This window comes from Anolis carolinensis, chromosome 2 (assembly GCF_035594765.1).
Source record: "Anolis carolinensis isolate JA03-04 chromosome 2, rAnoCar3.1.pri, whole genome shotgun sequence".
NCBI classification, from domain to species: Eukaryota; Metazoa; Chordata; class Lepidosauria; order Squamata; family Dactyloidae; genus Anolis; species Anolis carolinensis.
The window spans coordinates 228,196,076-228,219,609 of NC_085842.1; the positions used below are offsets into that span (position 1 = coordinate 228,196,076).

A 23,534-nucleotide genomic window follows, 5' to 3' on the forward strand; every position below is an offset into this window, starting at 1 on the left:
AAATGGAGATGAGCACCAACCCCCAGAGTCAGACATGACTAGACTTCAATGTCAGGGGGAAACCTAACCTTTACCTATTGTAAGAGAAACATACTAAAATCCCTTTGAAGGGCTACAGTTGTCTAACCTTATTCAACAAGGCACAATGTTTGTAAGGGGGAGTTGTTTTCTTTCTCCTTTTCTGCTTCATGTTTACATCTTTGTGAATGTGCAGCTCAGGTCCAGGCAATTACACAAACTTCTATTTGTATACAGTAGAGTCTCGCTTATCCAACCTTCACTTATCCAACATTCTGTATTATCCAACGCAGTCTGCCTTTTAGTAGTCAATGTTTTTGTAGTCCATGTTTTCAATACATTGTGATATTTTGGTGCTAAATTCGTAAATACAGTAATTATTACATAACGTTCCCATGTATTGAACTGCTTTTTCTGTTGATTTGTTGTAAAACAAGATGTTTTGGTGCTTAATTTGTAAAATCATTACGTAATTTGATGTTTAATAGGCTTTTCCTTAATCCTCCCTTATCACCCAACATTTTCACTTATCCAACGTTCTGCCTGCCCGTTTTATGTTGGATAAGTGAGACTCTACTGTATTGTACTTCTCCACTTCTCTTTTTCACTTATAAATACTTCTTTATTTATGAGGGTGGCTGGCAAACAAAATTTCCTAACAAGGACTAGTGAGTATAAATAAATAAAAGTAATCTGGATTTGTCTCTTGTTAACTTTTGCCCACATGTGTATCAGGATAATAATACTGGCCTATCTTACAAGCCTGCTGCAAAGATTACTGAGACATCAACACAAAGCACTGTAAGGCACTAGCAAATGCTAGGAATGCTATTAAATGGCTTGAAAGTAATAGATAAGTTAAACTAAAATAATAAATAAACCAGTGTTGAAACAGCTAAGTCAAAATACATCATATGAATATCCAACTTTGGGACCAGAGGGAAAGAAAAAAGAAAACTCCCTTAGAATTGGATTTCAGTAATTTAATGTCTCCTGAAAACAAAAATCATTAAAATTAATAGATTAATTTTCAGTTTTGAGTCCTCTTATTTTCAAACCATTGAAAGTAGAAGCAGCAATATTAGACAAACACCGACTTTCTTCCACTCAAGGATAGACTGTCATTCTCCATCAAGTCGTGGCAACACAGGAAGAATAAGGTTTCCAAAGGCAGAGTCCTGGGTTATAAAGTATCCTGAAGAATGTGCGTGAGCATGCTAGAAGAGGAACAAAACAGTATGAAAATGGCATGTATTGCAATCAATGGAGAAGAATCTCCTTACCACATCCCCTACTAAAGAGGCACATTAAAAATAACGAGATTTAGATTTAATGTTTGCTCACTGTCAAAAGTTTCAGCCCTGCATTCAGTACTGCTGCTTTAATACTCGCAATCTGCATAGAATTTAAGCTTTAAAAAGTTCCTTCCATGAATACTGTTCAAAGACATAGCTATTGTAGTCTGAAAATATCAGTATGCAGAGATTTTGAAGCACCTTAAAAACTGAGAGAACAAATTTGGTAACATATGCATTTGAAGACTAACTCAATGCATCTGAGGAGGTCACATTAGTCTATGAAAGCTCATGCTACCAACTTTCTCCTTTCAGTTAGTCTCAAAGGTGCAACAAGTTTTATGACTACAGTTGTTGGGTACCTTCAAGTACTGTAATTTCTGACTTAGGATGACTATAAGACCAACCTTTCAATGAATTTTTTTTGGCTAAATTTGTTCAGTTGGGATTTGCCCTGTGTTCCCCCAAGGCTGAGAGGGTGTAATTCACCCAAGGTCATCCAGCCCTTTTCTAAGGTCTGGATTTGGCTGTGGAATTGCAATGGAAGTCTTGATATGAACCGGGTTGCAGATCCACATCGCAATAGTTCCTCCATTGCTGAACATTGCTACATATTGCTGCTATAACATAAGCTTTATTTATGGTAAGTGTTGCAGCAAATGTTACACAGAAGAGAAATATTCTAGTCCTTTCAGAGATAGGGCTCAACACTCCTCACTGTCAATGGTAGAACTGGGTGTTTACACAAATTCTACCTAGATTAGTTAGTCATCAAATCCCTTTTCCTGAATATACAGGGCACAGGGGTCAGGATGCACTCCCTCCCAGGCTGAGGAAAATGGAAGATGGATTCCCAAAGGGCTATATAGTCCAGATGCAAACAAAAGAGAATCAAAGTGCACAAGAAGGGTTCATTTGCCCCGTCTGTTCTCAGCCTTTGTATCTTTGCTCAGCTCAATGTGCAAAGTGAATGTAAAAAAATATCTAGCACGTCATTATACAAGGGAATCTTTTCATGACCCTAGGCTGCTCTTAACATTTGGCCACAATGCTAACAAGAACTTTTAAACACATCTGTCCAGTGGGAGATGCCCAACTCACTCCAGTTGCTCATAGCCAAGATCTGTGATCCCGGTACAAGACAGACAGGGGTCAGTTTTCCGCAATCTACTTATAGAATTATCTATGAGTAATGGGCCGTCCTCTGGTGCAGCAACAAGTGGGTATCCCTCAAAGAAGTGCTGTGGATTTTGAAGAGGAATGAGAGGCATGACATTTTGAAGAGGGGTGAAAGGGAGAAACGTGCCAAGAGGAAGGCACATCGAGCAAACCCTTGTTGTGATTACCTTCCATCTGGAAACCTATCTCCTCATGGATCCTCATGTGGATCCAGAATAGGTCTTCAGTTATTTACAGATCCACTGCTAAGACTCTACCCTTATAAGACAATCATACTCAGGCATGAGTGATCACTCATAATTACTCTTGACCATAGCTGGGAGAAGTAACACTCTTTTTTTGTGGACTATAACTCATTCAATCTCCCAGGTATCATGGCAAGTGCTAGCTTAGGGATGGGATTCTGGGATATCTCCAAGTTAGACATAAGGCCACCCAAGTTCACCCTATAATTGCAAGGGTATTCCATCCTCTATGTTACAGGCAACTTTCTGGATGCTCCTACCAAGGCTTTTGACCTCAGGTAAAGTGGAGAATGATGTTCCACCACCAATGCTGAAGTCAGATTCAGGTGTCATTACAACTGGTTTTCAAAAGGGAAGAGGGCATCAACTTGCCCTTTGCTAGAGGCAACAATTGTTGCTAGAGGCAACAATATAACAGAGCACATCACAGTGTAGTGAAGCTTCCTGGCATACGATCAATAAAAATCAACCAACATTTCTGCACAGATGCATGTAGGAGCTTAGAATCCTATTTTATTTATTTATTTATTGCAATATTTATATCTCGCCCTTCTCACCCAATAGGGGACTCAGGGCGGCTTACAATAAAACATATATATAAAATTGTACAATACATTGTGAATCAATTAAAAAGTTATTAAATTACATCAGACATTCATAAAAACACTTATAAAATACAGATGGGCATGTTTGAGTCTAAAAGACTGGGTCTGTCAATTGAGTTCCAGCATACATAATAATAATTAGTGCTGCTAATTGTTATTCGAAAGCCTGGCCCCACAACCAAGTTTTAGCTTTCCCACGGAAAGATAGGAGGGAGGGAGCCTGCCTGACTTCACTGGGGAGGGCGTTCCATAGGCGCGGAGCCACTACTGAAAAGGCCCTGTCTCTCATCCCCGCCAGCCGCACCTGTGAGGCTGACGGGACTGCGAGCAGAGCCTCACTTGATGACTTAAGCTTCGAGGTGGGTCGTAGCGGGGAACACGTTCGGACAGATAAACTGGGCCGGAACCGTTTAGAGCTTTATAGGCTAAAGCCAGCACCTTGAATTGTGCTCGGTAGCTAATTGGCAGCCAGTGGAGCTGGCGTAACAGAGGAGTCGTATGCTCCCTGTACGCCGCTCCAGTTATTAACCTGCCAACCTCCCATTGGACTAATTGAAGCTTCCGAACAGTCTTCAAAGGCAGCCCCACCTAGAGTGCATTGCAGTAGTCTATTTCAGCTTTCCTCTGTTAAATAATGGACAGACAAAAGGGGTGGGTGGTATACGAGAAACAGAGTTCCAATGGGCTGAGGAGTAGATTTGAACACGGAGAACCCAGATCAAAATACTAGGCAGCTTACAAGCCTTCATAGACTTAGTCTGCCTCCTCAAATGCCGCTAAGGAAGTAGACAAGTGCTCCTTCTACACTGCCATATAAAATCCAGATTATTTGCTTTGAAGTGGATTATAAGCCATGCAAACTCATATAATCCAGTTCAAAGCGTATAATGTGGATTATCTGCTTTGATAATCGGATTATACAGAAGGGTAAAAGGGGCCTTTGTCTACCAAAGCTTGTGTTACAAGTTCTTTCTTTCAGTTAGCCTCTAAAGTGCTCCAAGATGCCTTTGTATACTGATGTTCCAGACTAACATGATTATGTTTTTGACTTTTCAACCAGTTTTGAGTATTTCCTAACATTCTCCCCATCCCTAGTCTTTAGGAACCACTGAAGAACAAAAGACCACAATGTATTCACAACCCAGCTTCCTTGGATTGGGACAACTCACCTGTAAAGCGGCCTTCTGTTGTGCAGCTATGTGCTGCTGCTCTGCATGATCGCGGAAATCCTTATTAAGGGAGGATCGAGAGAGAGAAATGCTGCAAACAATAGGAAAAAGGAAAGTCATAAAAACACAACTAGCACAGAGTGAAGGAAAAGGTATGCTGTGGCAGGGGTACATGGTTCAGAGTCAGAAAGTTCCCCTGTTACTTCTACTTTGTAATAGAAGACTTGAAAATTGAGGGAAATCTGACATGCAAGATGGTGTGTACAAGACTGATTTAACAGTTCTGCTTAGGAACAACAGTTGGATCCAGACTTGGATCATACTTAGAAAAGACGCACTTGAACCCACGGGACCTATGTTAGTCACGAGTACTGAGGCCAGTGGGTCTACTCTAAGTATGACTACACCTAGATCTAACCCACTCCCTCCAGCCATGGCAGATTTAGTCAATATGGGGAAGAAACCCATGCATCAATGGAAACCAAAAGGAAGTTGACTGGAAGACATGCAGTAGAATGAAGCTTGAGCCCCCCAGCACATTTTTTCACTTGCTTTCTTTCATCATCAGTACCGCCCAATGACTTGTCTAAGTGATACCTGAATAAAACAACAGCACTAACCAGGGGTCCATAGTCTTCATGATGGGGAGCTCATATGTTTGGTAGAGTGGCTGCAGAATTCTGTATGCAGGAAAAGAGTTTCCCATTGAGATCCAGCCGAGACAAGGTCTCTTTTTAGTCAACACGTTGACAAGTTACAGTACCAATCCCACCCCAAGCCCACCAAACCTCAACAACTACTCCACCATGAGCAACAAAACAAGGTCGAGATTAGCACCTGGAGGAGAAACAGCAGTTATGTACAAGCCGCTATGGTTTTCTGTTTTAAATTCAGAGACTTTACTACAAAGCACGATTAAGCTCAACATCCAGAAAAGAAGGAGGGTCACAGAGCCAAAAACAAAACAATAAAACTGCAGGGTTGTTGTATGTCTTTCGGGCTGTGTGGCCATGTTCCAGAAGCATTCTCTCCTGACGTTTCGCCCACATCTATGGCAGGCATCCTCAGAGGTTGTGAGGTATGGAGAAAACTAAGCAAGGTTCCATCTCTTTCTTGTGGAAAGGGGCCTTGAAAATCACTGGTTGTATGTTTGTTCTGGGAGTCTGGAACAACCTAAATGCAATTCCTCTGCAAGTAGTACCATATATACTGAAGTATAAGCCAAGTTTTTCAGGCCTTTTTAGGACTGAAAAAGCCCCCCTCGGCTTATACTCAAGTGAGGGTCCTGGCCGGCTTATATTCAGGTCAGCTTATACTCAAGGTGGACAGTCTTATCTTATTAAAGTCTTATTATTATCTTAAATTCCAGTTTTATGTAAATATTCAAAAACATTTAACATAGTGATGCCTCAATTAATGTAATTTTAATGGTATCTATTTTTATTTTTGAAATTCACCAGTAGCTGCTGCATTTCCCACCCTCATCTTATACTCGAGTCAATAAGTTTTCCCAGTTTTTTGTGGTAAAATTAGGTGCCTTGGCTTATTTGGGTCAGCTTATATTCCAGTATATACGGCAATTTAATCAAAAATGAATGGAATTGCACCTCACTCCTTCACTCCTTTTAGATTACTCAGAGACCTGGATATCTAACATGGATTTAGACATTCAAATGCTCCTGAGAACTTCTGAACCTTTGTGGCATTTGATAATTTTAATAATACAACAGAGAGTGGAAATGGTGTAGGGCAGAGGATGCTTGCTAAATTATTAAATTAAATGTGGATGTGGTGCAACAATAGAACACCGAAGTCAGAAAACAAACTTGAATGCATTCTGTCAATTGTGTTTATACATAAAAGTGAATTAATTCATTGATTTCTTTCTTTCTTACAAGAACTCCTGGAAAAGTGGAGAGTGTACTTATTTTTCAAAAAATGTTCTTTCTGATCCTCATGCATCCTACTCTTTGCTGCAGAAGACAAAAATGGCTTATCTTCTGGGTTCTGCCCCTGCAAAAAATCTCAAGATTTAACCGCACTTGAGGGAGAACGTATAGCTCTGATGTGCACAACAACTGGCACATTAGCACACTAGCATTCCCCTTCTTTCACTGGAACCTGATGATATACAATTTAACTTTTATCATTTTTAGATGGAGGCCAGGAGAAGGGGAGAACCTTTGACATCAAATTGACTTTTATTACGGTCACAGACATCATCCAGTTCACAGAAGGCTGTGGGAGGGGAAGGGGCAGCGAATACATCAATTCCAATCTGCTTTAGATTTTAATTGTTTACTTAGTTAAATATCCTCAATCAAAGATGTCTATCTCTAGTTCTCTAGGCCAAAATGTGCTTGCTTTATGAAGGATTTTAAAGTCTGAGCCACCTTTGCTGAACAGTAAGTTCTTCAAAGAAAAGTGGTAGCCATGAAAGATGGAAGGCACAAATCCTGGGTGCATTGGTGTTTACCCCTTTTAAGATGACTGCTTGGATATAATTTCCATGAGAACAAAGTGGGGTCATCGGAAGCACATACTGCTGATACGAGACAGCAAAATGTGGCCTTCATTTGAGAACCGAGAGCATGACTGAAGGAAAAAGACAGGCCCTCCAAAGAGATGGTACCTGGCTCCAGGATGATTTGTGGAGGACTGGTTTTGCATGAGCAGCTTTCTCTTCTCCTTGTCAAGTTCAGCCAAGATCGCAACTCTGTTTTTGTTCTGAAAGCCTACCAAGAAAAAGAAGACGGAGACAGTAAAATGTCAATATTGTGTGTGCCAATTTTTTTTGAACCATCCAGTAACCTCCTTGGTTTAAAGCCGCTCCTTAAGTGAATTATGATGATGCATATCAATGATGAATATATTAATCTTCAAAGCCAACAAGAACCATCCTTGAAGCCTATTTATAACTTTCCTTTCTTCTTTATTCGCTGATTATGTGAATTGCAGCTTTAAAACAATCTTTAACACAGCATTGGTTAAAAAAAACCCTTTGTAATCTTGAGTTAAATCAGAGCTTAGTCTAATAATTTTTGAGACCCCCGACCCTCAGATATTGGGAGCAAATCCTGAAAGTTGTCGTCCAAAAAAGCAACTCTTCCAAATTCGGTCACAGATCTCATACCATCATCTCTGAGAGCTGTTTTCAGGGCTAACCCAAAATGAAAAGCTGCCTAGGTCAGTTTTGTTACATATCTGCTTTGTCCATTTGGATATCCTTCAAATTTGCTGAACTATATCACCCATCACCCTAGATAGCATGGTTAAATGGAAAGGAATTGAGTTGTTGTCCAATATATTGGGGGGGGGGGGGGGGAATGATGCTAAATTAGGATAGGCTGCTTGTTATTATATTCGAAAGATGGATTTTCAGTCATCATATAAGGGAACCTATGAATTCTGTCAAATTTGTGATCAAAACTGAAATTTGGAAGATTGTAATATTAGAAATGACCAAGTAGGGCTTAAAAACAAAAACTGAGTTGACAGAGTTACCTTTCAATAGAAAAATAGAGAAACTTCACATCAATGCTGACGCACTGACAATGACCTCTTATAAAAATGGAAAGGCATAAAAATAATGCATCTTATATGGCTTCAAGTCAGTTCCACCTTATTGCAGCTCCAAGGTAGTTTTTTTTTGGGGGGGGGGATTTGTTTTGAGGGGGTTTGCCTTTGACTTCTGCTCAGGTTGAAAGACTATAACTTGCCCAAGATTTTCCAGTGCATTTCCATGGCTGAGCGGGGATTTAAACCAATACTCAAACCACTATACTGTGTTGGTTGTCAAAGTAATGTGTTTTAGGTCTCAATATATTTTCTAAAACCATGGTGCTCTGACATCCCTCTATCAGACAATCATATCTAGAGTCTTCATACCAGCTTTTGGAAGTAACTAGTTACAACCAGTTAGTTGTAATTACCTACTTTTCTGGGGAGCCGCGGTGGCACAATGGGTTAAACCCTTATGCCAGCTAAACTACTGATCTGAAGGTTCGCAGTTCGAATCTGCATAATAAAAAATATATACAAAAAAATCCGCAAGACAGGTTGAGCTCCCATCTGTCAGCCCCATTTTCCCATGTTGTGATGTCTCATGGGCCTTGTAGTCCTGTTCCTAGTACTATTGTGGCAGACGAGGAGGAAAACATGGGATTTTCACCGGTTCAGCCAGAATCGGAGCCCCTGCACCTGGATGATGTTTGCCCTCAAGAAGTCAGCCAAGCAAGCCTTGGGCAGAATTCTCCCCCGTTTTCTCGAAAGGACAATTATAATAGAGATAGAGGAGCTAGGGAGGCGAATCGCCTGAGCCTCAGAATCGCAGCCAAACAATTAGCTGATTAGGTCTGCTTCCTTTGGGAAATTCTAAGGAGTCATGCATCTGGACGGAGTTGGGTTTCACTTCTAGTTCTCCAGGGAAAGTGTTCTGGCGGGAAACGAGACCCTATTTAGGTGTTTTGCCGCAAGGGAAACCTTGCGGAGTCAACTCGTCAGCTTGAGGAGTGAGATCGTGTGTGGACTTCGTAATCCCCAGTTCCTAGTTTCCCGGACCAAGTTCCAAGCCTGCCTTGTTTCACGTTTCGCTACGGACCTTGTTCTTGCTTCTTGTTTGCCTCGTATCAAGTCTTGTCTAGCCAAGTATCAAGTTTGTTTTCCAGCCTTGTTGTCAAGCTTCAATGGACTAAAAGACCTTGTCATCTCCCCACACTATTGCTTGGCAAAGTGTGTGTTTCGGTTAATGGATTATAACTTTGGACTCTAATATCACATATTGGACATTATTTTCCTGGACTATATTTGACCTTTCCTGAAAGGTCTACTTCTGAACTATATTCTTCACTTGTTTTTATTGACTTTATATATTCCTATAATAAAGATATTAGATAGAATCCGGCCTCTGCGCATGGTTATTGGTGTTCTGAAGCCTGGGTCTTGACACATGTGGGGACATGAGAAAAGCCTCCCACAGGATGGTAATATGTTTGGGCGTCCCCTGGGCAACGTCTCTGTAGACAGCTGATTCTCTCCCACCAGTAGCAACTTGCAGTATATTCTCAATTCGCTTCTGACACAATTTTTAAAAAACTTACTTTCCCCCCAAATAATGGAAATATCTCTGTGTTAAACCTGCCACTTAATGGACTCCAGGTCACTCCTTTTGTGATGTAGCTCTAACGTTTCAGTAGTTATGGAGCTGTGGCTTCCTAAATGGTTGACATATGGTAACACTTGCTTCAGCTGGGCTCATGCTCTTTTATGAATGTTGATGATGAAGTGGGTGGGTAGACAGTGTGCTTTGTACCACAGGTAGTACTCAGAATAGTTTAAAAGTAATGACACTTGAATTCCATAGTGTTGTTACTTTCAAACTACTCTTGTTACATTGAGAAACAGAAAAGTAAATGGGTGCTTTTCAAAACTCACTATCATAGAATTAGGGATCCTTTGGAGTATTTTTGTAAAAGAAATTACAGTACTATAATGTTATTTCCTGTATGATAAATCTTACAAGCTCAGGTCAACATTCAACTAAGAAATTGTGCTGATTGACAGCAACACTGTTCTCACAAAAACACCATTAGGAAGCTGCACAAAACAAACAGGACAGGTGAGACAGCTTGGAGTGTGCTTTAAACCATTTATTCTTAAATGGAGAATCATGGCCCCAAATTAGGTCCCCTTAGCTCAGTGGCTCTCAACCTGGGGTCCTCAGATGTTTTTGGCCTTCAACTCCCAGAAATCCCAACAGCTGGTAAACTGGCTGGTAAACTGGGATTTCTGGGAGTTGTAGGCCAAAAACATCTGAGAACCCCAGGCTGAGAACTACTGCCTTAGCTCAATGTTGAGGTCACAAAAATTGCCAAGAACAAAAGTTTTGTGAACATCACCACATGGTTGTTTTAGACATTTATACAAATCTGTTGCGCAGTGTTTATAGTGGACTCTGCAGAAGATGCTTCAGCTGGGCTTCATAAAAAAGGAAAATCACCCTGTTTAGCAAGCCTTGCAGATAATTGTTTGTTATCGGTAAATTTTAAAAAATTATCAGACCAAATGAGGTAGCAAAGTCAAGTTACTTCTCTAACTATAAGATAAATGTTCATAAAACTAGAACACAGTTTAATGAGCAGATATATTCATAGGGAAGAGAAACAACACTACCATTGTAGTTCTTCCTCCCTTACTCCATAAAGACCTTGGAAAGTTACTTTTCAGGAGGGTAACTTGCAGAATTCACCAATTGCATGGCTAATGATCATTGATCATGCTGACTGGGGCTCATGGAGAGTGCCCTCTTGAACATCTGAATTCTGTATTTTCACCGTTACCATTATATCTTAAAGTAGTGAGCTTTCTTGGCTACGTTACTTGGATGGAAACTGGTAACACTATGTTACACAATTTTTGTTCCTGGAATATAAATGTTATATCATAAAAGCATTGGAAAAGTTTATTAAACTGCAAAAATTTTGTTTTTGTGAAACACCCTTCAGTGCATTTTGCTATAGTTTTTCAATGAATATCTCCTAGAGTTGCAACCAATTCAACATAGTTTGTGGCAGCCTTAAAAACAAAGTTTCTGGAGAATAACAACTATTTCCAAAGTATGTACTGCAAAATTAAATAGGAAATAACAGTTTTTTTTCAAATTACAGTATGTTACATCATGTGATTGATTGGATAAGAAAACCTTATAATTCTAGAAGGGCATGTGGTTTAATTATTCTATCTTAGCTAATTGAACAGACATAGTCAATTATGTCACATGAAAATATTCAGAAGACAAAACATTTCTAGTATACCCTTTTGTTTCTTCTGGCATGCTGTCGCCTTCATTTATCTTATGCTAATTTAAAATAACAAGGCTTTGTAGACTGTTGTTGCTCTTTGTGGAGAGTAGGTCTGTCTGGAAAGGCCTTCAGACACAATTTAATTGAGCATTTAAATCTCTGATCCTAATGCAAGGCTGCAAAATTTCATTCATTTATATATGCATTTATATTGGACTTTATATCCAAATGTATTGGGTTCCTCCAAATATGTAATCATAGTTATTAGAGGCAAGTAAAATATTCATTCTTGAATAATTCAAGAGATATTTAACCAGCAGCATGAATTTCCCTTAATTGTTACTGAACACTCTGGAAATTGCATCAGAATGTAAAGCGCTATTAGAAAGTGACAGAAAATTCATTGGTTTGTTGGTTGTGATTGCAGCTGGCCCAATTAGGTTATTATACATAGGGTGGTAATTGTTTATGGTCACACTGCCGAGAAATTCTCTGTTCTATTTCTCAAAGTGGGTCAATCTGTGCATGGATATATGTGATCCATAACGGTGTCTACCAAGCAGATGTCTACCAACAATAGAGAATCTACGGACCAGGAAATTATTTAGGGAAGGACAGCCCTGATAAAATCTTTTGTGGCTCCTGGGAGGTACAGGGATACTTCCAAGTCAAGGTCCTGCAATTGTTTGAGGAGCAGTATTTGGCCAAATGCCCTGTTGTCTCCAAGGCCATCTTTGGAGACTCCAATGGGTTTGGGCTCAGAAAGGAAGTGTGGTATTTTCCAATGAAAATGTTCCCATGTTAGGATAGACTTCATATATGATGCTAAATCCATTGAATATAAAGGAGGGAAATTATTAGCAAAAAGCAAAGTATTTTTTCTACTGTTCTAAGATGGAACCACAAGAAATTATGAGATATCATATTTCATCACATATGTCACACTTTATTCCTTTGGTCCAAAAAAGGGATAAAAAGTGTGACATATGATGAAATACGATACAACAGAAACCAGAGGATGAAAGGTCATTTTTAAATCACATAATAGTCACACACCCCCTTTGGTCCAAAAAAGGGGGTGCAACTATTATGTGATGAAAATAATCTGCCTTTGATTCTCTAGTTTCTGTTTTAAAACCACCTTAGCTCCAAGACAAGAGCAAGAGGAGAGATGATCCAGCCCTAAACAAACAATTAACTTCTGCTTTTGTTTTAAACTGCTCTATCTTAGAGAAAGGAGAATGGAAGATCCAAGCTCCAACGAGCTCTATTTCATGAGAAAGAAGGAAGGGAAGATGGGAGAATATGAGCTCCAAATGGCTGTGCGATGATTAATCTAAGAAACAGGGTTGTGCTCTCAGGGTAAACCTTGACTTGTTTCGTGTCCTGGCTTTCGGTAGGGGCCCCAATCTGTTTTTTGGGAGCCTCCAGAAATCGGGAAGTCAGACATCTGTTTTTGCTCTGGGGTGCTGAAATATCTATCAGCCTCCAGTGGCTCAGTGTGTTAAAGCGTGAGCTGCTGAACTTGCAGACTGAAAGGTCTCAGGTTCAAATCCGGGGAGCGGAGTGAACGCCCGCTGTTAAGCTCCAGCTTCTGCCAACCTAGCAGTTCAAAAACATGCAAATGTGAGTAGATCAATAGGTACTGCTCCAGAGGGAAGGTAACGGCGCTTCATGCAGTCATGCCAGCCACATGACCTTGGAGGTGTCTACGGACAACGCCGGCTCTTCGGCTTAAAAATGGAGATGAGCACTAACCCCCAGAGTTGGACACGACTGGACTTAACGTCAGGGGAAACCTTTACCTTTACCTTATCAGCCCATTATGGTGGGGGGGGGGGGCTTTCCAGGCTCCTCTTCCCATTATTTTAGGCATTTAAGATGTTTTACTCTAATTCACGGCTGCAGGCAGGCGCACTTTAAGGATGCTTCTTACCTGTTTCTACTCTAGAGGAGGCGCTCGGCTCCAGGCAGGCACGGGTGCAGGGTCTGCATGCCACACACGCATTCCCTCAAGGCAGGGGGGCAAATTCTGACTTTCTTACTATAGAGGTGCTCGGCTGCAGGCAGGTGCTCGCACTGGGCCTCCATGCCACACACACACACACACTCACACAGGCATGGAGCACCACATGCTTATGAAAGCAGAGGGAGAGCTGATGATTGGCTCCTGCTTGCTTTTGTGTCGAGCTGATTTTCATAGGGGGTAACAAAGGTAATGAAAGTACGAAAGAACGGATGAAACAAAGGAAAATGGGTTCCGCACACAACTCTACTAAGAAAGGCTATGTCCAGTTTTCACACCAGAAACAGCCTTAGACACAAGCGAAAGCAAATAAAAAAGGCTTTACTTCAGCCAAAAATAAAGATGATGCGATTAGTGAAACAGAAAGTACAATCTTGACGATAATGCATGGTCTTCAAGCAAACATAAAACAGAAGTCTTCACATCAGACAGCAATTAAAGTCTTTGATAAATATGCTTACAAATGACAAGAGATCTGGCTGGAATTAAGACACGGTTCTGTTAGCAGGAACTCCCCTGAAAATAGATCAGTTGCAGCCAGCACTGGCCCCTGAGTTTGCTGCTAATTTATAGCCCTGATCTTCCCAGTACAGTTGACCCTAAGGAGTGGTCTGATTGCTCAGCATTTTCTCTGCTAGCCTAGCTAATCTCCTTCTGACTTCTTTCTCCCTTCGACATTCCAGAAAAGTAGGGATTTCTGCTATATCTGCCACCCCTCCTTCTTCTTCCTCTCCACTTAACCCCAAATCCCCAAGTGCTGCTTCTTCAACTACCTATCCTTCTTCTCCCTCAGAATCAGAGGAGCAATCCACAACAGGCTGAAAGTCAATTTCTGAAGTCAAATAAAGGGGGTGTGACAGTTATGTAGCGGCGACTATTATGCAATGAATGAATTACGACAATATACAGCAATTGCCAAATGGTAATCATTACCTTGTCCAGGAGGGTTTGAAGCCATTTTCCCAGTTTCCACTTCAATTTCATGAAAAGGAGCTATGACTTGTTGTCAAATGAAGAGCTGTCATGTGAAGAAAGAAAGAAAATACAAGAGTTGATTTTTTTCCACACATAACTTATATGTATTTCTTATATATATTATACTAGTATATATTATACCCACAATTGCCCAGGTGTTGTTGGGACAACTGCCCACCTACTTTCTCCCTTCTCCTAAGACTAATTCAACCAGAGAAATCAGCCATAGCAGAGCACTTGATGAGCCAACCTGGACACAGCATATTATTTGAGAACACAGAAATGCTGGACCGCTCTTAACCACCACCATGTCAGACTACACAGAGATGCCATTGAAATCCAAACCATGTGGACAATTTCAATAGAAATGAGGAAACCATGAAAATGAACAAAATCTGACTATCAGTATTTAAAAAACTCTAGAATCAGGACAGTAAATAAAGAACAATACTCGGAAAACACGGTAATACCAGGTATGAAACAATTGGGGCCAGCTAACACCTCCTAACAAAGGATTCCCTTTAGGTTATCGATTTAGGTTATTGAAGTTATTGGTTTAGGTTATTGATGTTATACTCAATTCACTGATACTAGGTTTAATTTGATGTTAGGTTTTTAATGCTGTATTCTTATGTGAGGTCTTGTTGAGATTTTATGCCAATATTTATCTGTTTTTGGAAGGCATTGAATGTATGCTGTTGTTTGTTGGAATCCGCCCTGAGTCCCTTCGGGGAGATAGGGCGGAATAGAAATAAAGTTTTATTTTTATTATTATTTTATTGTTGTCTATTCGTTCACTCACTTCCGACTCTTCGTGACCTCATGGATCATCCCATGGCAGAGCTCCCTGTCTGGCATCGCCATTCTCCCAGGCAGGAAGAAGCCAGGCTTTGAAACTGCAAGGCCATTCAATGCTAATCAAGGTGGCCAACAGCAACATCCTCCCTTGCTTCAAGCAGACAAGATCTTCCACGTTTATATAAACCTCGCTCGCCTAGTTTTCCAACAGACTTCACAACCTCTGAGGATGCCTGTCATAGTTGTGGGCGAAACGTGAGGAGAAAATGCTTCTGGAACATGGCTATACAGCCCGGAAAACTCACAGCAACCCAATGTAGAAGTCAACGAACCAACATACATCTTTTAGATTAGTTATATTTGGTGCTATGGTACTGTAAATTAAACACAAATCAAAAAATTAAATATTGAAGCCCTTTTGTAACTTCAAATCCATTCATCCAATCCATCCTTATTTAACATCTTCACGAACGATCAGCCACTACCACCACTCACAAAGAGCTTTATATATGCTGATGACCTTGGCCTTACAACACAAGCAAAAGATTTTGAAACAGTTGAAAAGCAACTCACCAATGCCTTGAAAGATCTCTCCAGCTACTACAAAGAGAACCACCTGAAGCCTAACCCTGCCAAGACACAAGTGTGTGCTTTCCACCTACGTAACTGCGAAGCCAACAGGAAACTGAAAGTTACTTGGGAAGGCCAAGAGCTCGAACACTGTTTCCATCCTAAATACCTTGGTGTCACCTTAGACCGAACACTAACATATAAGAAACACTGCATGAACACCAAGCACAAAGTAGCTGCACGCAATAACATCCTGCGGAAACTGACTGGCAGCGCATGGGGAGCAGACCCACAAGTAATAAGAACATCAGCCCTGGCCTTGTCTTTCTCAACTGCAGAGTATGCCTGTCCTGTTTGGCACAAGTCTGCCCATGCAAAGCAGGTGGACATAGCACTGAATGAAACATGCAGAATCATCACGGGATGCCTTAAACCTACACCTGTTGATAAACTCTACAAGTTAGCTGGCATTGCCCCTCCTGACGTGCGACGGGAAGTTGCTGCTAACGGTGAGAGAAATAAGGTCGAACACTGTGAAAGCCACCCACTGCATGACTATCAGCCTCCTCCCACCAGACTCAAATCAAGGAAGGGCTTCATGAGAACCACCACTCCTCTTGATGTTCCTCCAGCAGCAGCAAGGGTGTCCCTCTGGGCAGCTAAACCTGGCAATTCTAACTGGATGGCCCCCCATGAGGGTCTTCCTCCAGGGGCAAACCAGGAATGGGCAACTTGGAAGTCCCTGAACAGACTCAGAAGTGGAGTGGGCAGATCTAAAGACAACTTGGCAAGGTGGCACTACCTGGAGGAATCCTCCACCTTGTGTGACTGTGGAGCTGAACAAACAACTCAGCATATGTATGCTTGCCCACAATGCCCTGCCTCATGTACGGAGGAGGAGTTGTTTAAAGCTACAGACAATGCAGTTGCTGTTGCCCGCTTTTGGTCCAAAACTATTTAGTTGCTTGTGATTTCCTTTCTTTTTTATTTTATTTCCATTATTTGAAATGTATTTGCTGTACCAATGCTTTTGACACAAAATAAATAAATAACTTCAAATCAGGTATGGGCAAACTTGGGCCCTCCAGGTATTTTGGACTTCAACTCCCACCATTCCTAACAGCCTCAGGCCCCTTCCTTTTTCCCCTCAGCCGCTTAAGCGGCTGAGGGGAAAAAGGAAAGGGCCTGAGGCTGTTAGGAATGCTGGCAGTTGAAGTCCAAAACACCTGGAGGGCCCAAGTTTGCCCATGCTTGCTTCCTATTTTATTTGGAGGCCACCTTTCTTTCTCCCAGAGTCAAAAACACCTGAATAATACAATAGTAAGGACACTAAAACCAACACTTGGAGCAAGCAATCAAATCAGTTCAGAGTTCAGTTCAAAAAGGTAAACACAGCACCCCAGTGCAAAGCTTCTCTCCTTAGGCATTCATAAAGCTCTTTCCATCAGCTGCAGCTTCTCTCGCCATTGGCAAGAATAAGATAATGCATCTCTCTCCCACCCCCAATAGGTACCTGACAATGGTGCATCCCAGCTCATCCCCGTCTCTTGTTTCTCCCCCCCTTCGCCTCTGTCCGAATGGATTCTCCCACAAGGCTCTGCCGGCCGCGGCGTTTGTTTGGAACCTTCCCTCCCAATGAGAGCGCGTCAGTCGCCCCGCTGTTGCGTCAGTGCCGCGCGCCGCATGCGGAAGTTCAGCTAGCATTGTCTCAAAAACCCATAGATATGCAAAAGGTGTAGACCGACCGTACACACGCGCATGCAGTTTCCGGGTTTACTTTACAAAACCCCCCAATCCTTTTGGTCCTCCAGGGATTTTGGACGTCAGTTCCCAGGATTCCTGGCAGTTGGTCCAAAGGTGGGAGAAAGAACTCTTTGTTTCCTTGAATGTTGCAGTTGGCCACCTTGGTTAGCATTGAATGGCCCTGCAGCTTCAAAGCCTGGCTGCTTTCTGCCTGGGGAGGGGAATCCTTTGTTGGGAACATGAAAGGCACTGCAGACTTAAGTCAACTAGAAAAGTCAGCCATAGCAAAGCACTTGATGAACCAACCTGGCCCCTCCCCCCAGTAATATACAATATAATATACAATAATATATAAAAATATAGTATGTTGTATATACATATAATATTGATAATAATATTATGATGTAATACAATATAACAATAATCAAGATAATATTTATTATATATTATATAGTACACATGTAATATGACTAATAATATGACAGTATAGTGGTATAGTAAAAAGGTAAAGGTTTTCCCCTGACTTTAGGCCCAGTCGTAACCGACTTTGGGGGTTGGTGCTCATCTCCATTTCTAAGCCGAAGAGCTAGTGTTGTCCATAGACACCTCCAAGGTCATGTGGCCGGCATAACTGCATGGAGCGCCGTTACCTTCCCGCTGGAGCAGTACCTATTGATCTACTCACATTTGCATGTTTTCGAACTGCTAGATTGGCAGGAGCTGGGGCTAACAGCGGGCGCACATTCCGCTCCCAGGATTTGAACCTGGGACCTTTTGGTCCACAAGTTCAGCAGCTCAGCGCTTTAACACACTGTGCCACCAGGGGTATAGTACAGTATAGTATAGTGGTATAGTACAGTATAGTAATATATAATGCTAATATTGTGCTATGCTAATAATATAATATATTGTACAGTAGAGTCTCACTTATCCAACACTCGCTTATCCAACGTTCTGGATTATCCAACGCATTTTTGTAGTCAATGTTTTCAATATATCATAATATTTTGGTGCTAAATTTGTAAATATAGTAATTACAACATAACATTACTGCATATTGAACTACTTTTTCTGTCAAATTTGTTGTATAAAATGAAGTTTTGGTGCTTAATTTGTAAAATCATAACCTATTTTGATGTTTAATAGGTTTTTTCTTAATCTCTCCTTATTATCCAACATATTCGGTTATCCAACGTTCTGCCGGCCCGTTTATGTTGGATAAGTGAGACTCTACTGTATGTACATATAATTTGTAAGCCGCTCTGAGTCCCCTTCGGGGTGAGAAGGGCAGTATATAAATGTAGTAAATAAATAAATAAATAATATTTGAGAACACGGAAATGCTGGACCACTCTAACAACTACAGTGTCAGACTTCACAGAGAAGTCATTGAAATCCACAAGCATGTGGACAATTTCAACAGAAAGGAGGAATGCAAAAACAAAAATCTGGCTACCAGTATTTTAAAAAACTCTAAAATCAGGACAATAAATAAAGAACAACACTCAAAAACAGGGGTCTTCCAGACAAGAAAAAGTCAGGGCCAGATAACATCTCCCAACAAAGGATGCCCCCAGGCAGGAAGCAGTCAGGCTTTGAAGCTAGAAGGCTATTCAATGCTAATCAGGGTGATTAATTGCTATATTTACATTTGCCTCCAACCGACAAGAATTCTTTCCCATACCCTGGACCTTCCGCAGATATACAAACCTCTCTTGCTTAGTTTCCAACAGACCTCACAACCTCTGAGGATGCCTGCCATAGATGTGGGCAAAACACCAGGAGAGAATGCTTCTGGAGCATGACCACACAACCCGGAAAACTCACAGAAACCCAAAATCCCAACCTTTTAGTTCTCCGAGGATTTTGGACTTTAACTCCCAGGACTCCTGGCAATTGGTCCAACTGGCAGGGGTTTCTGGGAGTTGAAGTCCAAAAGAGCTAGAGCTCCGAAGGTTGGATGGAACCACACAAGTGGGATCACATGCTGGATGGTCCAAGTCAACTATAACGGATTCCCAAGGCAATAGTCACACTGCAGAATTAATGCAGTTTGGCACCGCTTTTAAATTAAAATGGCTCAATGCTATAAGATCCTGGGATTTGTAGTTTAGTGAGGCACCAGCAATCTTTAGCAACAAAGGTCAGAAACCTTCAACTCTCATGGCTTTGCCCTGTGGAGCCCTGGGGTTTGTAATTAAGGTTGTCTTAATTCCAGTATCACCACTGCCCCCAAAGTAGATGCAAAGAGATATGTATGCTTTAAAAATTCATAAATTTTGATGCTTTATTGCCCCCCTCCCCAAGAGCTTTCCAACCATTTCACATTTTTCAGTCTTACTAGCAAACTGGACGTTAAACCTACCCCCTTATATGAGACACTGACACATAGATGAATTGTACTAACAAAATTCATGAGACAACATCTCTCATGAAAATCTTCCATTTATATCTTTAAGAATATATGATTTATTTGCCTGTTTCATACAGAATCGGTGGTTACTTGTTATGTTTGTGCGACACCCCAGTGCACTGAAGCGGACACGTAACGTGTCACATGACACTCAATTTGGAAAGCTCTGATCTATATGAATAAATTGTAAGACAGTTTCTCTCCACAATTTATTCTGCACAAGTATATGTTACAATTCATTCCCAATGTACATTTCTATGTTTGTTTTTTTTGTTTTTAAAGAACATCATCTGAAGGATCCTTGGGAAACTGCAACCCTGTACACATCTCCCAGGGAATATATCTCATTGAATTTGATGAACCTTACAGTTGGCCTTCTGTATCCCCAGATTTCATATCCATGGAACCTACCATCCACAGCTTGAAAATATTTTTAAAAATCAAAAAGCAGTTTTATGTAAGGGATACCATTATACTACTCCATTGTATATATTGATGAAATTGAGCAATTTGAACGAGCTGCGGATAGTAAGATCCAGGCCACAGGTAGCGAAACCCAGAGCACGGATACAGAGTTCCATTAATCGGATACCAGTACTAGCTGTGAGCCGCCGGTGAATCTGTGTGCCTGGTGAGATGAAGAAGCTAACTCAATGTTCTCCAATAAAAAAAATCTCACCAGGTTGAAGAAGAAGCCACCGAGGTAATTTTATTTCAATCCACCTGGAAGGGATGACAGCTTGCAGTAAGTCTGTAAAGGAAGCTGAGATGCTTTGTACAGGCAATAATAGACATTTTATACACTCAAATCCTTTATATTTCCCACTCACGCCACAGCTGGAGCCGCCTTTGCTGTGATTGGTGGAGCCAAGCTGCCATCACAGCCAGCTGGGAGGAATCTCCCTAGGAGGCGGAACTGCGGCGCCTGCCAGCCAATCAAAAATCAGTCCCCACTTTCAATGCAGATTTCCGCTCTCCAATGGCTGACCGGGGGCAGGGTGACCAGTTGGACAAAGGAGATGTAAAGAGTTCTGAAAAGATTACCACGTCCCAGTCTAGGGACAAACAAAGGCCATCAGGTCCCATGCATTCTATTGTGACGATAAATGATTCTAAGTGTCCTCAGTGAATAAGTATAATGACCTTGGCACTATTGTCCATTGAGTCCCAAATCAGAATATGGTTTCAGGTGATTGAATCATGATATCCATTGCTGGGGAAAGGGAAGTGTCATTGTGGAAAGACAGGGAACGACCTCCCAGTGTCAAGGCAGTTGTGCAAGGTGATCAATGTTTCCATTATGTCCAAGTGACTGTACAAAGGGCCGCCAGCCCTGTGAATGGATCCTGGCGTCCTCTGCACAGTCGGGGTTATGGGAGCCAATAGAGATGGATTGGTCCCGCAAATAATGGGTGCTTGAATCCTTTGTGTTTAGATGATGCCCAGGAAAACAGCTGGAGGGAGTTCCAGGATCAAGAGGTGCTGGCGAAAGGTCACCAATATCTTGATCGGTGGCTGAGTTCTCCAAAAGACGTTTTAAACAAACATATAAAGTATACCATATTATACCTGAGCATAATTGGGATCTGTGGATACCGGTGGAGGGAACCGGGGTGGCCACGGGGATGGGAGTTGGTAAGGGGTTAACAGGTGTGGAGATGTGGTATGAGGGAGGAGGGGAAGATGGGAGTCCCAATCCGAGGGCCGTGGGGGCCATGTTGCCATTGGGGCCAGCAGCAAGAGATAAAAGTGGAGAAAAACTCAGGAGGCAAGGAAGATACAAAGAAGCAGATATAGAGGGTAACACACCATGGTGCCCATTTATTGAAGGGTTATATTGTAATAAACTAGTCAAATGGAGAAAGATTGTAGCTAAAAGTATCCTGGGCGCCAGTAGCTGCTCCTCTGTGTTCTTGATCATTTGCACAATTGGTCTTTATTGGTTAAAAGGGTTCTTACCTTCCGCGGCTTGTCCCCGCCATGACTCCAGTGAGGAAATTTAATATAATTTTGGCCTCAGGGTGGTCTGTGCTCAATATCAATGGGATTTGAACAGACATAACCAAGATCCTTCCTGGAACCGCAACTCCATTAAACTTTGGGCAGTCTGTGGTCAATATCAGTGGGATTGAACAGCCATATCCAAGATACTTCCTGGAACCAAACTCCATTAAACTTTGGAGAAAATGTGGATAGGATTATGCTAAGAGAAAGCGTGAGGGAGAATTTGTTTCTTTCTTCCTCACTATTATTCCTATCTAGATGTTCCAAGAACAAAAAAGAAAATGTTTTTGAGCACAAAAATGGGGATTGTAGCATTCAGCTTATAGTACACTTATGCAACTTATGCAGAGAAATATTATTTACATGGAAACCCAAACAGTAGGAAACAGTCCCCCCCTCCCCCAATCAAAACCATTTTCTGAAAGGCAATTCTTAACTCCAGCATCCATGTGACTGGTGTTTTCAGCATCTATTGAAAATGCTGACTTCAACAAATCTTGCTCAACAAGTTTCCTGTGTTTTGAATTATGATGCATCAATGGTAAACTTTGCTGCCTATTAGTGTTGTTGAACAACACCCCCCCCCCCCACCCTAGAGATTTATTGGACACCTAAATAAAATAATTTCTTTTCCGTTTTCTGCGAGGTCTATGTGACCCTTGCGATAGACCAGCATCAGCAAACCTCCCTCAAAGGCTGCTAGAGACTGCCATAGGGTCATCAGCTCCCTGTTGATCCCACTGAGGAATTTCCTGGATACTTGGGTTGGGTTAATCTCTTGGGAAAAGGTGACAGTCAAAGCCTCATTGTATGTGTGTGCAAAGCTCAGCAGGAGGTTTCCGATCTCGATCTGATATTGCTGGGCTAGTACTTACCCCCGATGATCTCAACTGAGCTGAGAGTGGGCTGGCCAGAGACAGGGAAAACCAAAGTATGTGCATACATTGGATTCCTTCATTTGACATTCAAAGCTTGATTACAGAAAGCTTGATTACCTTTTGTCTTGAAAGCCTGCATCCTTGGTTTTCTCATGAAATTCTCTCATCACCAGAATCTCACAATATACATCCAACTCTTTGTTTCAGATCCCTTTGTTTCAGGGATCCAGATGCTTAATCACCCAAAGCTGGACTATTACGCTAGCCAGAAAGCCCACTAAGCTCTCCAAATATGGATGTGAACTTCCTGGAGGCGGCAATGTCACCACAGCTAATCTAGATGCTGCTTCAGGCCAACTCCTCTGCTGGCCAATCAGGAAAGAGAGTGGGCAGAGGGGGAAGAGTTGAATACTGTATAAAACCCTATTTCTCTGTATTTCATGTTTGTATTTTTGGCCAGATTGTAATTAAACCTCTCTGGCTGTCTACATCTAGTGAGTCTGTTCTTTAATCTGAAACTTTGTTACTGTAAATGCTTGCCAGACAGGACCCTCCTTTAACCGCGGTCCATAGTTTAAATTCGACCTTTCTAGGAGTCATGAAAGAATTGTGAAGAAACAGCAACTTAGTTCTAGATATCTTTTTCTTTTTTTCAATTTTCCATTTTTTTTACATATGCATTTTTCCTTTTGTTATATTATGACCTGTTTTTCAATCAGCTAGTTTTGCAAAGTAATACAATGTGGCTTATAAAAAAAATACCAAGATAAAAGCTGCCATTAAAAAACAGTTAACAGAAGAAAGTTGCAATTTAAC

The 23,534-nt window shown here is 41.4% G+C and overlaps 1 protein-coding gene across 2 annotated transcripts; it reads right to left on the reverse strand.

Moving 5' to 3' along the window:
• Positions 1-986: 986 nt before the first annotated feature.
• On the reverse strand, positions 987-17,360 carry inip (INTS3 and NABP interacting protein). Of its 2 annotated transcripts, XM_003216592.4 has the most exons (6): positions 17,194-17,360; positions 14,271-14,355; positions 7,144-7,246; positions 5,132-5,191; positions 4,512-4,602; positions 987-1,235 (listed from the first exon to the last, which is right to left on the reverse strand). In XM_003216592.4, the coding sequence occupies exons 2-6, from the start codon at positions 14,293-14,295 to the stop codon at positions 1,140-1,142; spliced, it is 375 nt and encodes a 124-aa protein (XP_003216640.1). In that variant the 5' UTR covers positions 14,296-14,355; positions 17,194-17,360; the 3' UTR covers positions 987-1,139. The 2 variants fall into 2 exon arrangements, with proteins under 2 accessions (XP_003216640.1, XP_008101642.1); XM_008103435.3 differs by lacking the exon at positions 5,132-5,191 and having other exon boundaries at positions 17,194-17,357.
• Between the last annotated feature and the right edge of the window lie 6,174 nt (positions 17,361-23,534).

What these genes read in the sequence shown, in the direction of transcription:
- inip (XM_003216592.4), bottom strand. Translation starts at nt 14,295, where the DNA reads ATGGCTTCAAACCCTCCTGGACAAG. An exon ending in TTCAAACCCTCCTGGACAAG is followed by an intron (nt 7,247 to 14,270) that starts GTAATGATTACC and finishes TTTTCTTGGTAG; the next exon opens with GCTTTCAGAACAAAAACAGA. An exon ending in ATGAAGACTATGGACCCCTG is followed by an intron (nt 4,603 to 5,131) that starts GTTAGTGCTGTT and finishes TATTGTTTGCAG; the next exon opens with CATTTCTCTCTCTCGATCCT.